This window comes from Solanum stenotomum, chromosome 10 (assembly GCF_019186545.1).
Source record: "Solanum stenotomum isolate F172 chromosome 10, ASM1918654v1, whole genome shotgun sequence".
Lineage (NCBI taxonomy): Eukaryota > Viridiplantae > Streptophyta > Magnoliopsida > Solanales > Solanaceae > Solanum > Solanum stenotomum.
Window position 1 is genome coordinate 860,302 of NC_064291.1, and position 18,010 is coordinate 878,311.

At 35.2% G+C, this 18,010-nt stretch overlaps 2 protein-coding genes across 2 annotated transcripts; both read left to right on the top strand.

Annotated features, from left to right (window-relative positions):
* The first annotated feature begins 2,009 nt into the window (after positions 1–2,009).
* On the top strand, positions 2,010–8,289 carry LOC125842192 (heat shock factor protein HSF8). The gene is made up of 2 exons (XM_049521431.1): positions 2,010–2,543; positions 6,767–8,289. Exons 1-2 carry the CDS (start codon positions 2,250–2,252, stop codon positions 8,087–8,089), a joined length of 1,617 nt encoding a protein of 538 aa, XP_049377388.1. The 5' UTR covers positions 2,010–2,249; the 3' UTR covers positions 8,090–8,289.
* Positions 8,290–12,209: 3,920 nt separating this feature from the next.
* On the top strand, positions 12,210–17,729 carry LOC125841670 (uncharacterized). Its single transcript, XM_049520838.1, is given in 7 exon segments — positions 12,210–13,889; positions 14,094–14,283; positions 14,395–14,498; positions 14,634–14,736; positions 14,861–15,159; positions 16,438–16,743; positions 17,128–17,729. Coding segments are annotated over 7 exon segments (2,772 nt in total). The 5' UTR covers positions 12,210–12,458; the 3' UTR covers positions 17,467–17,729.
* The last annotated feature ends 281 nt before the right edge of the window (positions 17,730–18,010 follow it).

The window sequence follows — 18,010 nt, forward strand, 5'->3', positions numbered from 1 at the left end:
TAGATTTTGTTGCCCGTGCTATGCACGGGCCCAATAACATAAATGGTATGTTTTGGGACTAATAACGAAATTTTTGAAGCAATTGTTTACGTGGATAAAGGAATAAGTTTTTTTTATCACAAACCTGTACTTTCTTTGACGCTATTCAAGGCACAATAAGACTACCCACATACAATATTTTTGAACAATTTTATGTTGTCAATTATCACGATTTATTGTATTTTATACATAATTTTTAACGATAGATTAATTTCAAGAATCAATCGAATTTTTTTAACTGTATTTATTTTTGAAATATTTTATGTTGTCAATTATCATGATTTATAGTATTTTTCCGATAGATTAACTTCAAGAATCAATGGAATTTTTTGTATCTTTTCAAAACATATTTTATGTTGTCAATTATCATGATTTATAGTATTTTTACGCAATTTTTAAATATAAAAAATTTAAAAAAATAAGACAAATAAATTAAAATGGACCCAATATATGTTATTTTTGTTGTCTCAATTTATGTGACACAAATGAAATTTGGAGAGTCATTGAATATTATATATTATACTTGGGCATAAACTCTCTTACGCACGGGCCCAATAACTATTATTTTTTGTCCTAATGTATGTGACACAGATAAAATATAGTGAGTTATTTAAATTTAATATGATTTTTAAATATTTTAAGTTGTTAATAATGTAATTTATAATATTTTTACGTAATTTGTAAATACTTAATATATATTACTCCACTTGTCTCAATGTATGTAGCATAGATAAAATTTCAAGAGTTAATCAAATGTTGTTAATTGTTAAGATTTACAATACATTTTACGTAGTTTTCAGTAATTTGACATTAAATAATACATATTACTACTTTTGTCTCATTTTATGTGACATTGATAGATTAATTTTAAGAATCAGTCAATTTCTTTTTTTGTGCATTTTTAATAAATATTTTAAGTTGTCAATTATCACGATTTATTGTATTTTATACATAAATTTTAACGATAGATTAATTTCAAGAATCAATCGAAATTTTTTATATGTATATTTTTTTAAAATATTTTATGTTGTCAATTATCATGATTTATAGTATTTTTACGATAGATTAACTTCAAGAATCAGTGCAATTTTTTGTATCTTTTTCAAAACATATTTTATGTTGTCAATTATCATGATTTATAGTATTTTTACGCAATTTGTAAATATAAAAAAAAATTAAGACAAATAAATTAAAATGGACGCAATATATGCTATTTTTGTTGTCTCAATTTATGTGACACAAATGAAATTTGAAGAGTCATCCAAATTTGCACTTTTTTTAAAAAAAAAATTTAAAGTTATTAATTATTGTGATTTATAATATTTTTATGTAACTTTCAAATAACTTCCTAATTTATGTGATATGGATAAAATTACAAAATTAACCCTTTTAAAATGTCTTCCAGATATTTTAAGTTGTTAATTATTATTATTTTTAATACTTTTTTGGTAATTTTAAAATGATATACGTTATTTTTTCTGTCTCAATATATGTGACCCGGATAGAATTTTGAGAGTCAACCTATTTTATGGTAGAATTTTAAATATTAAATATTTTAAGTCATTTGTAAATGATTTATTATATTATATTATTATATATTATATTATATTATATGTATATATTATATTTATTTTCTACTATATAATAAAAGGGAATTTATGTATATATTATATTATATTATATATTATATAAACTCCCTTAGAAAATAAATATATATTATATATATTATATAGTAGAAAAAATGATTTATTATATTATATTATTATATTATGTATTATATAGGGAGTTTATGATAATGTCCCATCATAAACTCCCTCTTATATATAAGTAGAAAAACATGAGTGGGCTTTCACTCTTACCCCGTGAATTCCAGTCCAAAACAAAATAAAGAGGGGTAAATTGGTCATTATCTCTTCACCTCTACTGCGGTCACTGCAATTTATTTATTTTATAATAACCAGTTCAGTCCATTTTTTCCTCCGCCGGTCCAATTTTATTCAATCTCAGTCATCATTTTCTCTCTCTAAAAACTTCATTCACTTGCACTTTCTCTCTCTAAAAAGTTAGGGTTTTTTCTCGACCTCCGTCCATGGATGACATTCCAAATTCAATTGACGCATAGCATAGATATATGTAGTGTATTTATCGTCAGAGTTTGATTTCATTCGACCCGACCCGACTTGTTCCGGTTTGAGGCAGAGTTATCGTGAATGGAGCCGAATTCTTCTGGCAGTGGGAAGGCTGCCGTCGGTGACGGAGGAGGAGGAGGAGCTCCGATGTTACAGCCGGCGCCGGCGCCGATGCCCAGTGCAAATGCGCCGCCGCCGTTTCTGGTGAAGACGTATGATATGGTGGATGATCCGAGTACGGATAAGATCGTGTCGTGGAGTCCTACGAATAATAGTTTTGTGGTTTGGGATCCTCCGGAGTTTGCTAAAGACCTACTTCCGAAGTACTTTAAGCATAATAACTTCTCCAGCTTTGTTCGGCAGCTGAATACTTATGTATGCATTTCTTTCCCTTTTACTTTTTATTGGATTTTTGTCAACTTCAATTGATCCAAATGCTTAATGAAGAATCGAGACTTAGCTAGTTTGTCATTTAGGCATAATTGTTGTGGTTTATTGTGGTAGCTGAAAGATTATAACTTCTTGTTCCAGGGTTGTATCTTGTTGTTGGTGATTGCTAATTGGAATGCTGAAAAAAATTATTTTTGAAAATGAGGAATGTTAATGTTTTCAACCTTCTCATAAAACTTAATCAAATATTGTGTTGAATTAAAGAATGTTGTTCTAGAGGACCTGTCATTTGTTTTATTATGAATATCATGTGCATTGTTCTTGTGCCCTATTTCCTCAATTATCCATTTGAGGACATCATTGAATGTTGCGCCTTCCGCCTTGCAACTTATCTTTTTATTATAGCTAGTGCAATCCAATTTTGTTGGTTAATTGAGTTTCAATCTTTTACTCTTAGAGCTGACAGATCCAACTTGTTGTATCTTTGCATCTACTGGGCGCCTTAATAATATCTCACTTACTACATAAAAAAACATCTTTACTCTTTAAGATCAATATAGGATTTAGTTCCCCTAAGATAATGAAGAATTATTAAGATAGTGAAAAATTATTACATTGTGCTTATTGTGACCCCTGTGACTTTGGAGTGGTAAGAGCACAATATCTGATTTGTGGACTAGGCGCATGCCAAGGGTCGAATTCTGCCGGTCAAAAGCCTGGTATTTAAGTAGATCACGGTAGTTACTGAAGATGGCCATGCTCACTATCCACCGAGTTTCGAACCTTATGCGACTGACCCTTCAGAATTTCTTGGTTATAAAAAATAAAGGTGTTTGTATTGTGTCATCAAGTAGATAATTTATCAGGAAGCATGTCTTGACCAATAAAACTGATTATGGGACTGTTCATATCTGCATCAACATTTGGACAGTGGTAACTTGTATTGTTATCATCGTGGTTCCCAAATGAAGAGGGGGTCAGGTATAGTAGCTTCAAGTTGATGCTATGATGTTTAAATATCTTTCTCCCTAGTGCACCTCAAGGCTAGATCTGATTTCAACTAAAGTTTAGCGATCAATTAGGCTCCTGACCTTGTTTCCAGTACTTTCTCCATGCAAAAGGTGGTTGTGTTGCCTTTTGTGGATTTGAAGGTTGTGAAAGGTGTTGATCACCTGTGTAGAAGGGGTGGTGGTGGTTGGGGGGGGGGGGGGNGGGGGGGGGGGGGGGGGGGGTTCTAGCGTATATATGGAGCCATTCATCTATAGCAGGAACTCATTGAAGATCCCGAAGTGAGTTATGGAAGTTTGGAGGAAGCAAATAGACAAATTTGGAAATCCATTTAGAATTTTCTTATATCATAATTCATATGACTGGAAATGTTATCGTCCTAATACTTTTGGGTCTTAATCTTACTAGATTGTTCATCTCTAACTCTTTCTTTGTCTTCCCAAAAACCCCTCACATTTCCCGTCGCTTTTATTTTGTCAGTAAAATCTTCCATCATGTCCATATCACCTTTTTGACCTTCTTAAAACTTTCACTCTTCTTAGAAACCTTTCCCACCACTATAACTTTATTTTTGCCTTCCAGTACTACTTTTTCACCTGCCATCTTTAATCATCTTTTTGTCCTCCCTAAACATTTTACACCCTCAAGAAATATTCCTTTCACTGTCATCTTTTTGTTACATTTTCGTCTCCTCAACGCTTTCTCCTCTTCTCAGGAAATCTTCCTTTCACCATTGCATTTCTATCAACTTTTTGTCACCTTTTTCCAGGGACTTGCTTTTTCTCTTCCCAAAATTCTTTGTTCTGTCACATATCTATCACAAGAAAAAGAGGAGAATGAAATAGCTCAGGTTAAGCCTTGAGTATTGGATATTTCCTTAACATTTGTTCTTCTATGAATTAAGGAAAACCATTGAAGAAGAAGAGCTTTTACCATAACTCTTAGTCATTCCAAAGGAAGGAAAAATGAGTCTTAGGAAGACAAAAAGAGGAGATTAAGCTTAGGAGGTTCATTTAATCCAAAGGACCCAAAGGAAAGGTGTTTCACATTCTTCGCCTCATGTAAAACACAGTTGTCTATCTGATCTAAGTATCACAAATCAGTCAAAGCAAAAAAAAAGAAATCATGGATAACATCAAAACACAAATTGACCCTAGTTTGTTGTAAATTTGTTGTGAGACCAAATGATGGCTGCAATGTAGTGAAGCATGATCTCACTGGTTTTCAATAATTGTATCTCTCTGGTTTTCTTTGAGGTTATGGACGGAAGCTCTTTGTAGAACTAGGGTGTGGACATAGAACCCTTAGTGTTAAGCTCCTTTGGTGTGACTGTGTGACTTGTGGTAGATTTCAGTGTGAGAAGCACTCTCTTTTCCATTGTTGTTCTTAGCTGATTGATAGAAGAGCAAAGGTTATCTGAAGCTATTTCATTCCCTCTCTTTTTGTGATATAAAGGTGATAGAGATGTGATGGTGAAATGAAAAAAAATTGAGAAGAAAAAAGAGTCTAGGAAAGGCAAAAATTTGAGCCAAGGGTGTATCAGAAACAGCCTCTGTACACCACAAAGGTAGGGGTAAGGTCTGTGTATACCCTACCCTCCCAGATCCCACTAGTGGGATTACACTGAGTATGTTGTTGTTGTTGTTGTTGTTATGTATGGCCAATTTCTTATATGAATGGTCCCTTGCTATCCTTTCGTGGCTATATCCCACTTGCTGTTGACTTTAACGGTAATTCCTAATTATTAATTCTCTATAGCGGTAGCCTTGAGTGCCAATGCAGTGCTAATGCTTTGGTTCAATGCTAAAGGTAGTAAAGTCTGGGACTTGGATAGGTGCATGTCACATGTTTGGAGCGTAATATTGGGTTGCTGTGACTGGATCTCTATCTGTTCTGCTTGCATAGGTGTAGTTTTTGTCTTTTCCCTTGGCAGAAGAACAACTTTCTTCTCCAAATTTTTTCTCTCTGCTACATCTGTGCCTTCTGAATAATATACTATAGTTGAGTATCAGTTGGATGTGAAGATGCATCCATTATTTTACCTTCTCTTTATATTTTGTATTCTGGGGGTGAATATTCTTATATGTTTTATTAGGATGGTTGTGTGTGTGGCTGTGTGTTGGGTTACTGTTGTGGATGCGTTGGAAGCCTTTAAATTAAGTGTTTAATTATATTTTTAGTTGCTTTATTTATTATTCTAGAATAGGATTTATGTTTCATAGTTTCATAAGGATTAGGTTAAGTTATAGTTATTAGTTTGGAATAGGATTTAGGTCTCCTATTTAAAGGGGCTTTTTGATGAGTAAATCAGTAAGCCATATTTCAGCAAAAAAGCAAGAGATTAGAGTTCTCTCTTCCATTGAACTCTAAGGTTTCAGTCTCCTATTGAAGAGCTGAAGAGATCGGAGTTCTCTCTTTTAATGAATTCTAAGGTTTCAGCCTCCCTTTAACGAGCTAAATTATATTTCGCCCTGTGAATCGATCCTTCCCTAAAGATTTTTATCTGTAAAATGAAGTAGGTAAATGAGGTAAACTTTTGTAAAGCCTTGAATGCTTCTCCACCTCTTTTTACTTTTCCTTCTCTCTTCTCTTCTTTTTGAGGTATAAACAGCATCATCTTAGTGCTGTTCTGACGTCAGTATATTCTGATATAATACTTACCATTTCCCCAAAAAGGTGTATTTATCTGTGAAAGAATTTGCAATTATGGGTTGTGTAACCACGAGGTAGATGCGGGAGCAGTTACAGTGAGTTGGACATGATTTCACTTATGCTTCTTGTTAAATTCATATTAGAATGATTTCGTTTTCTTGTACTGGGAGGAGGTGCTTGTTTATTTGATGCCTATTTGTATGCTTGTTGTGGGGGTGTATTTCTGAAACAGTTCTTGTTAGTGTTTCTGATAAAGTACCTAATCATGTACTGATTTTCAAATCATGCTAATTTTTCACCAAAAAGCTCATATGAGGAAACAAAGTCACTCTGTGAAGTGTGGATGGATATTTGAATTGTTACTTGATTTCTTTCTGTTTGCGAAGTAAACCTGACGAGTGATCTTAATGAAAAACAAAGCCACTTGGCAAACTCTTTGTTGATTACCTTTAATTTGAAATATTGGTGCAGTGATCTTTGTGCTGTTTATCAAACTTCAACTCATGCCTTTGTACTATTCTCTTTTTGGTGTTTTTGTGGAAATACAGGGTTTTAGAAAGGTTGATCCAGACCGCTGGGAATTTGCTAATGAGGGATTCTTAAGAGGTCAGAAGCACCTGCTTAAAAGTATAAGTCGGCGTAAACCTGCTCATGGACATGCTCAACAACAGCAGCAGCCACATGGACATGCTCAACAACAGACGCAGCCACCTGGACACAGTGCATCTGTTGGGGCTTGTGTCGAGGTTGGAAAATTTGGGCTTGAAGAAGAGGTTGAGAGGCTGAAAAGGGACAAGAACGTGCTTATGCAAGAGCTGGTTAGGCTCAGACAACAGCAGCAAACCACTGACAATCAGTTGCAAGGGATGGTGCAGCGCCTTCAGGGTATGGAGCAGCGACAACAACAGATGATGTCATTCCTGGCAAAAGCTGTTAACAGCCCGGGATTCTTGGCACAGTTTGTACAGCAGCAAAATGAGAGTAATAAGCGAATAGCTGAAGGCAGCAAGAAACGAAGGATTAAGCAGGACATTGAATCACAGGATCAATCCGTTACTCCTGCGGATGGACAGATTGTTAAGTACCAACCTGGGATAAATGAGGCAGCAAAGGCAATGTTCAGGGAGCTTTCAAAACTAGATTCTTCTCCTAGATTAGAGAACTTCAGCAACGGTCCTGAAAGTTTCCTGATTGGTGATGATTCACCACAATCTAATGCATCTTCCGCTCGTGTTTCAGGAGTCACTCTTCAGGAAGTCCCACCAACTTCTGGCCAGCCCTTGCTGAATACAGCTTCAGCCATTGCCGGTCAAAGTTTGTTGCCTGCGACTTGTGAGATCCACTCATCTCATCTTGGCACATCTTCTGAAATCGTCAATAATCAGTTCTCAGACATAATCCCATTGGTAGGAGGTCAAAATTTGCATCCTGGTTCACTTTCTGCATCAGATATAATTATGCCTGAGTTATCACAGTTGCAAGGAATTTTGCCCGAAAACAATATAGATATGATTGGATCTGCAATGGAGCATGATTCTTTCATGGATACTAGCGCAGTTGAGGGAGTGAACGGAAAAATGGGACTAGATATTGGTAGTTTCTCTCCTGATCCTCATATTGACTGGCAGAGTGGTTTGCTGGATGATATACAAGAGTTTCCTAGTGTAGGTGACCCTTTCTGGGAAAAGTTTCTTCAAAGCCCTTCCCCTGGAGAGACAGAGGAGATGGACTCTGCTGCAATGGATGATGATATTTCGAACACAAGTGAAACTAAACCACAAATAAATGGATGGGATAAAACTCAGAACATGGAACATCTTACTGAACAAATGGGGGCTACTAATATCAAACAACAAAAAAGTATGATCTGATCTCTAAATGAAATGTACACAAAGGTATATTTGTTAATTATGGTAGTTTCTTGACTAGTGGTGGGGGGTTCACTTTAGCTTTTAGTTTCTCTGTAGTTATTATGTTTGGTTCATCTTCTTTCTTCTCTTGTTCCTGACATGAAACTCAATGTACCTACAGTTTCTATTGAATCACTGAAAGATGTGCCCTCTCTTCTATACATCCCCTACTAATATATAAGTGGGAATACCCAGTCAGGTCCTAGTCAACATGCATGCCTGGCAGCTATTCATTTTTTTTCTTCCGTTTTAATTTATTGTCTTATTTTTTATATTTTTAAAAATTGCGTAAAAAATACTATAAATCATGGTAATTGACAACTTAAAATATTTTTAAATGAACATACAAAAAATTTGATTGCTTATAAAAAAATTGATTGATTCATAAAAATAGTTTATTTGTGTCACATAAAATGGAACAAAAAAAGTAACTTAATTTGAAAATTAAGTAAAAAGTATTGTAAATTTCAATAATTAATAACATTTGATTGACTTTTGAAATTCTATAGGTGCTACATACATTGGAACAAGAGAAGTAACATATAGATTATTTAAAAATTACATAAAAATATTATAAATTACAATAATTAACAACTTAAAATATTTTAAAATTATATTAAAATTTAATTGACTCTCTAAAAATTAATAGATATTGAGTTCGTGCTAGCACGAGCACTTGTGTCTAGTAATGTATGCATGTATGTAAATACTACAACGACAAACTCAGTGTAATCCCACATTGGGATCTGGGGAGAGGGTAGTGTTTAGGGATGGAAATGGGATTGGGGCGGGGCAGGTTAAAATATATTTTTTTAAATTAATGTGGGGTGGAGCGGATTGAAAACTTTGTGGGTTAAGGCTCGATTCGCCCCATTGCAACTTTGCTCTTTGGGAGGTGAAAGAGCGGTTGAAGCGGACATTTCGAAATGACAGCATCGAAGATATATTTCTATATATACACGGTTACGGTTATCTCGAACTGCGTTCCGGAAAAAGCAGCCTACTGTGGGTCACTGTGTACTTACAACCTCTACGGTAAGCAAGTGAATGTGGCAGGTGCGTCCTATAAAATGAGGAAATACAAAATTGTTATATGGGGATTAAATAATAACGAAATTATTTTAGTAAATTTACTTAAATTTGTCGGTAAAATCAAATATACGAGATATGATGTAAACTATGTATTTAGATTTAAACTGAATAAATTGGAATAAAATTATTTCCAATTTTAACCTTGTCTTTCGTTAAAAAATGAATACGTGTTTCGGATTGATTTTTGAGACATAATATTTACCTCTTTTGCAAATCTTATTTTTACATACTTAATATAATAATACTGTAACTCCGATCGATTGTAATGGCAGAACATGGTAAGCGAAAATTGGAAGATGAGAGTAGTGTGAATGGCGATATCAAAGAAGAAGAGTATGATTCTGATCATGATATGTATGTCGGGAAGAGCATAATGGACCGAGAAACTCGGGAGAAGTATTGGAAGCAGGTGGAGGAGAGCGAGGTACGTACTTTCTTCTTCTACTTTTGTTTGTTTTGAATTTGAATTTGAATTTTTGTTGGTTTATGCAATTAATTAGGGTTTTGATATCACTTTGGATTTGGATTTGGGTCTTTCTCTTGGGGCTCCAATTGTTCCACAACGGCGTTGCCGCAACGATACAGAGTTTACTGAGATTTCATGCTTAGCCATTGATGCTTTCAATTCACACAATGTAAGTGCAACCAAAACTGTTTTGATCTTCTTCTTTTTTTTTGGTTATTACAGTGTAATTTGACTCTTCATTAATTAGAATACAAAATTCAAATTTGTCGAAAATTTGACTGTCACCACCGCACTTGCTGCTGGATATTGGTGTCGTAATACCTTTAATTTCTAGCAAAGGATTCTGATGTTCCATTCACCTTTCAAACATTGGGGTTCTGGGGAATTTGTGGAGAAAGAATTATTGCATTTTGCAGGGTCAAGAAAACATCAACTCAAGGTAAACCTTTTAATATTGCTAATGTTTTCAAAAATTATGTTGCTATTATTGTGTGTGCTTGCTGGAAACATACATTTCACCATGCTTGCTTTTCTTTGTTAGAATTACTAACGTTATATTTTTGGCAGGTGATGAATACCCTCCTTATTCCAATGCTGATTATAAAGCTCCACAGTGACGTGAGATCTCAGTGTGGACACTAATGTTGCATATTATTATGTTATTAAGAATGCAATTTTATTTATGTTATTACTATGATAAGGACACAAATGTTTTAATGTTAAGGTTATGGTTGATGAAGAAGCTTTTATCAGAGTAACTTGGTGTTGAGGAATTCTTTGTAGCATGGTGTTTTGTTTCACTTTATTTATTTATGATAGTGCACTATTTCACGCAATTGTTGTTCTATACACATTCGCTCTGCGATCGCAAGAGTCATCATGAGCTGATAACTCCACGAGGACTCTTGCTTTTGATGGTCCTCAAGTTGGTTATTGTTGCTATTTACTACACACTGTCCAATTTATGCTGTCATATTTTCTTTTTAAACTTTCATTTTACCTTTATTTAGATAATTTGTACGCACACATATATTAATTTTGACCCATTCCCTAAATATTATCATTACAAAGAAACTCTAATTTCTTAGTTCTAGTTGTTCCTAAAATCTGATTCATCGACAAATGTCTGCACCGTGAGTACGCACCTACCTTTAAAATTAATAACAATAACAATATAATTTCATAACTAAGGTCCGGAGAGAGAAATACATAGATAGATCTTATTCCTACTTTTTCATATAATATTTTTGTATCCAAAACAATATTTGTATCTTCACGAAATAGAAATATGATTTGAAAAAAGTAAGATGTACATAGATTTTATTCCTACTTAATCATATAATATTTTTGTATTTGAAACAATTTTTTAATCTTCACAAGTAAAATAAGATCCTAAGAAATTGAGACTTACATAGATTTTAGGCTACTTTTTTTTAGAGCAACTTTTACATATAATAAACATGGAAATTATATTTGTAAGTTATAACTATAGTTTGTATAATTGCGCTCCATAACAAACATAAATATGTATATTTCGATATACATATACAAAAGAAAGCAGTTGTATAGTCTGCTTTGGTATACATATATAAAAGGTCAATTATATAATATGTGTTTGTATAAAGCGAGAAGGAGAGAAAAACAAAAGAAAACTGGGCAGGGAAAGATCGTATTTGTATAATCATAAGTGTATAGGATGAAAATATATGCATTTGTATTTATATATACAATTTTCTCTCACTTTATATAAACACAAACGCAATTTATACATTTATGTTTGTATAAAGTGAGAGAGGCGAGCGAGCGAGATGTGGGAGAGTGGCGAGTGAGATTTGGGAGAGGGGAACGAAAAGATATGTATATATACAATTTTCTCTCACATTATACAAATACAAACACATTTTATACATTTGAGTTTTTGTATAAAGTGAAAGAGGCGAGCGAGCAAGCGAGATTTGGGAGAGTGGCGAGTGAGATCCGGGAGAGGGGAGACAGGGAAACGAAAATATATGTATATATACAAGTTTCCCTCGCTTTATACAAATACAAACACATTTTATACATTTGCGTTTGTATAAAAGCGAGAGAGGCGAGGGAGAAAACGAAAGTGGCGAGCGAGATTCACTAGGAGAGAGGCGAAATAACAACAGTTTGCTATGTGATACAATTAAATCAAACTATGGTTATAGCCTTTAATTTGAATTAATAGTTTGCTATTATATACAATTTTCTCTTTTTTTTTATAATGTTTTTATATCTGTAACAAATTTTCTACCTTCACAAGGTAGAAATAAAGTTCGGAGAGAGTGAGGATGTACATAAATCTTACCCTACTTCTTTATAAAATGCTTTTGCATCCGAAACAACATTTCTACCTTGTGAAGGTAGAGATAAAGAATGCACTCTCTCTAGACCCCACTAACGTCATTATATTGAATATGTTTTTGTATTTTGGTTTTTATTCAATTCAATTGTTTTTTTTTTAAATAAAAAATTCCATAGCGGATCTGAATATCGGGCTAGGTAAAATATCCACTTTTTTCCCTACCCGAATTCTTCTCTGTTTATCCCCAATTCCAAATCCAAATCGGAAACTTTCGCCGGCGGAGCTAAAGGTCCCGTTTTCTTCACATAGATTCCGGCGTTTGTTGTAGTGGAAGTGTTCCTGGAATTCACCTATTTTTTTCTTATTACTGTATGTAGACATTGTTGTGTGCTTCACATAATTGATTATTGAATTTTGTGATTGTAAGCACAAGTTGAGTTGAGCTTATGGAGAAGGATTTGAGTGAGAATAGATATCGTAGGAGAAGGAACGATGAGGATGTGAAGAAAGTAGAGCGGCAACGGCATAGGGATAGAAGCAGCTCGGATGATGACGATGAAAGAGGTGATAGGAAGGCGAGGAGGCGAGTAAGTGAACGTGAAAGTGGTGATGATGGAAGGGGGGATAGGAGGGCGAGGAGTCGAACAATTGAACATGAAAGTGGTGATGATGATGGTGGTGGTAATAATGGAAAGGATGATAGGAGGTTGTCGAGGCGAAGAACTGAACGTGGAATTAGTGATGATGATTCGAAGCGGAAGAGTCAAAGAGATGAACGTGAAGATAGTGCTGAAAGGGGTGATAGGAGGCCAAAAGAAGAATAGGAAGAAGATGATGATGATGGTGAAAGAGATAAAACGAGGGAGAGGAGGAGAAAAAGTGAACGGGTAGATGATGATGAGAAGGATGATAGGAGGGAGAGAAGACGAAGAAATGACCGTGAAGATGATGCTGGAAGGGATGACAGAAGACAGAGGAGGCCAAAAGATGGAAGTGAAGAAGATGATGAAAGGAGGGATGGTAGGAAGGAAAGCAGAAAAAATGTATGCCAAGTTGATGAGGACGTTGAAAGGGATGATAGGAGTAAGAGGAAACGACGACATGAAGGTGAAGATGGTGATGTAAAGGATGATAGGAAGGAGATGAGTCGAAGGAATGGAGATGAAAGAAATGATAGGAAGGATAGGAATCGAAACAATGGAGATGATTGGAAGGAGAAGAAGCAACGGGAGTCTGATGATGAAAAGGTGCAAAAGAGAAGGGAGGGTAGGGTTGATCGGTATAATGATGATAGGAAAGAGAAGAGGAGGAACGTAGAAAGAGAAAAGAAGGATGATGGTGATGACCATGATAGAAAGGATACAAGGCAAAGGATTGGGACTGATAAGCATGGAAAAGACAAAAATAGGGAAGATAATACCCAAGAAGATGGGGCACTGAAAGCCAGTGAGGTTTCCAAGGTGCAAAAGCAAGATGGTAATTTGAATATCGATAGAGCAAAATTGGGCAGGAGTGGGGGAGTGTACATTCCACCATTCAAATTGGCTAGGATGATGAAGGAGGTTCAGGACAAGAGCAGTGTTGAGTACCAGAGGATGACTTGGGATGCTCTGAGAAAGAGTATCAATGGACTGGTGAATAAAGTTAATGCAGCAAACCTCAAAAACATTATTCCAGAGTTGTTCGCAGAGAACTTAATTCGAGGGAGGGGTTTGTTTTGTAGATCCTGTATGAAGTCCCAAATGGCTTCTCCGGGTTTTACTGATGTGTTTGCTGCTTTGGTTGCGGTCGTTAATACCAAGTTCCCTGAAGTGGGTGATCTTTTGTTAAGAAGGATCATACTGCAGCTGCAAAGAGCTTATAAACGTAATGATAAGGTTCGTATCTCTTTCTTTCGTGCTTGCAGTACATTTTTTATTTGTGCAACATACTGTATTGTTCTTGTACAAATGATAAGGTTTGTATCTCTAGTAGTGCAGTTAGTCTAATTGCTTCAATGCAGTCCAAATCTGTTCATAACCTTAGCAGGACAAAAAAATCTTGTCATAATTTGTCTTACCCCTAATTTTTCACGCTTGCAGCCTCAGCTGTTAGCAGCTGTCAAATTTATTGCTCACCTTGTGAACCAACAAATCGTCCACGAGCTTATTGCTCTTGAACTACTCACGGTTTTGTTGGAGAAACCTACTGATGATAGTGTTGAGGTTGCGGTTGGTTTTGTTACAGAATGTGGTTCAATGCTTCAGGACCTCTGTCCACGAGGATTACATGGTGAGTACACATTGAAAGTTTGTTATAGAATATTCACGACTTATATTTTCGTTTATTTATATAAAGATTCTGCTTTGGTTGCCATGCTTATACCTTTTTCCTTTTAAATAGGAATCTTTGAGCGGTTCCGTGGTATACTTCATGAAGGAGAAATAGATAAACGTGTTCAGTTCTTAATTGAAAGCCTCTTTGCATTGCGTAAAGCAAAGTTTCAGGTGAGTTTGCTTTTTAATTGTTTTCTGAGTAAAAAAATACTACTCGATATTTTATTGTTTTCTGAGGCAAGATTATATTTTATCCCTTATTTATCAAAGCAAGAATATTAGATCCCTTACATGCATCCTACTCAGGGTTACCAAGCTGTGCGTCCAGAACTTGACCTTGTTGAGCAGGAAGATCAATTAACACATGAAGTCTCTCTCTCAGATACAATAGATCCAGAAATTACTTTAGGTATGTCATGATCAATTTTATAGTAAAAGTATTAAAACGGATTGCCTTTGGAGGCTACTGGATATTTTGTTTCATGGAGCAACTATATGGAATGTCGATTTTCATGTTTGTTTTGCATGCTCAGATATTTTCAAGCCGGATCCTAATTTCCTAGAGAACGAAAGAAAGTATGAAGAATTAAAGAAGGCAATACTTGGTGAAGAATCTGAGGAAGGAGATTCTGATGCGGAATCAGAGGATGAAGATGACAATGAAGATGAAGAGTCTGAAGAAGAAGATGAGGAGCAAATGCAAATAAAGGACGAAACAGAGACAAACTTAATCAACCTTCGGAGAACGATCTACCTTACTATTATGTCTAGTGTTGACTTTGAAGAAGCAGGGCATAAGCTGTTGAAAATCAAACTAGAGCCTGGTCAGGAGGTTAGTATCATGATCTCTTTCTTATATTTTGTGTTATTCTGCTACTCTTGAGTCATGTCCTTCGCGAAATTGTGTGCATGCTTACATGGATTGACATGTCCATATATTTGCATCTGCTTTGAGTTTCGAAAGATATTAATGTCGCCTTTGATTTGTTAAACATTATATGAGAAGGGCTATAATTTAAAAGGGAAAACGTAATTGAACATTAAAAAAGGTGTACGAAAAACTTAGTTTCTGGATACAAAAAAGAGTAATAATAACCAAAACATGAGCTTTCATTGAATCTGACTTCTCCTTGTATTTTTCATGGATAGCATAGAGGCATTATCATTCTATCATGCATCCCATAAACCATATTTCTGGTGTTCCGTTAAACTGATGGTTGAGGAATAAAGATGGACATGGACGTAGGGTAACATGTAATTGGCTTGCCTTGTGGTCCGTGCAGGTAGAGATTCATGTAGCCCACAATGCAATTTCTAACATCGATAATTTGCGGAATTAATTAACGCATGCTTCATTTGTAACTATCATAGGAGGACACAAGTCACCTGCTACTTCACTGTTTCTTTGGACTAATGGCATCTTTTATTTTCACTTCTGGAGTCTATCAGGTTCTTCCAGCAAATAGTAGTTCTCTTGGAACATCCATCACAACAGAAATATGGGTTGAAATTTTGAAATTGAACCTTTGTGTCTGCTCTGGGAATGTTATAGAAAAGAATGTGGGCTTTTGAAGGGGTTGACAGTTCTACTCATTAGATCAAGAGTGCACTTCTTCACCTATTTTTTGTATATTGATGCTTTTGCTTGATGTACTGGAGTCTGGAGGTACCAGATCTTCAGTCACATTAGTTAAAAAGAAATAATACTGGACATCTACACCTTTGTTGGTTTAATATATTAATATGTGGTTTGAGGCTAGTAATTAGTACTCCACCAATTTCTTTTTGATAAAGAGTACTCCACCAAATCCTCAACTAAGTATTTCAGTTATAATCCTGAAAAAGAGAAAAAAAGAAAAGAAAAAGGAACACATTCTCTTGGATTGGTTCACTCTCAAGTCTCAATGTCAGGGAAAGATTAGATAATGGGTAAAATATTTTAGGACTGGATAGTGGAAATGCAGGAAGAAAGGAAAATGAAAAAGATTGTGATGCTGTAATCATTCTGTCCTGTGGCTGTATTATTCATTCTTGTATTAATTAATAACTTTTTGATTGATACCTGTCTAAAAGAAAAGAAAACCGATCTATATTTATTTGATCCATGCAGATGGAATTGTGCATAATGTTATTGGAGTGCTGCAGTCAGGAGAGGACTTATCTTCGTTACTATGGACTACTGGGACAGCGATTTTGCATGATTAACAAAATCCATCAAGAAAACTTTGAGAAATGCTTTGTGCAGCAGTACTCCATGATCCACCGGCTCGAAACTAATAAACTTCGTAACGTGGCCAAGTTTTTTGCTCATTTGCTCGGCACTGATGCTCTTCCTTGGCATGCTTTGGCTTATATAAGGCTGACAGAGGAGGACACAACCTCTTCTTCTCGTATATTTATTAAAATCCTATTCCAGGTACATTTAATTTGATCTCTAATACTTCTACAGCTTGATTTATCTTTTTGTTTCTTTCAGACATGTTACAGCTAGCTTTATCTTTGAACTCGTCAAAAAGAAAACTAGCTTTATCTTTATGGCTTACTTTTTAAAACTCCCTATAATATGAACAAGATCAATAGTTGATTCTGAATATTTATTTTCTTTTTGGCCACTTATTTTAAGTCTTTTAATCACTGCTAAATGTAACATTTATGTCAAAAGTTGCATTTGTTAAAGCATATCATTTTTTTCTCCTGTTCTTCTGGGGATGCGATGCATTGGTAGACATCTATTTGTAGTAATATCACATATTTGTTCCATTAGCTTCAAATTCACTCAAAAAATGTGTCATATATGCAGGAAATGTCGGAGCACCTTGGCATCCGCTTGTTGAATGAGCGTCTTAACGACCCCACCATGCAAGATTCCCTTGACTCTATTTTCCCGAAGGACAATCCCAAGAATACAAGGTTTGCTATCAACTTTTTCACTTCCATTGGTCTCGGTGGAATTACTGAAAATCTACGAGAGTATTTAAAGAACATGCCAAGGCTTATCATGCAACAACAAAAGCCCGTTTCTGAATCGGATGATGAGTCTGGGAGTTCTGGTTCAGGATCTGAATCATCATCATCCAGTTCTGACGACAGTGATAGTGAAAGTGATGATAGTCGAAGGAAGCGGAGGAGGAGAAGATAGATGAGCCATGTATCTTCGAAGAACAAATTCCCAGATTGTACGATTTGGCATTGTCTTCAAATTCTATCGTCTCTGATTCAAGAGTTGATGGGACTTGGTTAGTTAATTATAGAAGAAATATCAATGTAAAGACTGCAACCAAGGCGAGTTGTGTAAAATCTTGGAAAAGGAAGATCAACATCTCAAACCATGGCCTCAGAAACAAATCTGGAAGTCATGAGCTCCTCATAGAAGTGAAGCGCGTTTATCTTGGATTGTTATTTATGTGGATTGTTCGTCTCTTTTTGCACTGTCCTATTACACCATTCTTAACTTTGTCTAGCACTGGACAAAGCAAGAATAAGCGGGTGGTACGCTATTCCAGCTTGTATCTTGTTATTTAGCTTTACTGGAATTCTTAAAGAGCCTCTCTAAAGCCTTGAGGAGGGATATATTGTGGATCTTTTGCTCACTTGTTCAAAATCCCAGCACTACATTTGTGCCTTTTATGAATACAATTATTCAACATTTACCAAAAAAATGAAGTGAAGTTTAGGGGACCTTA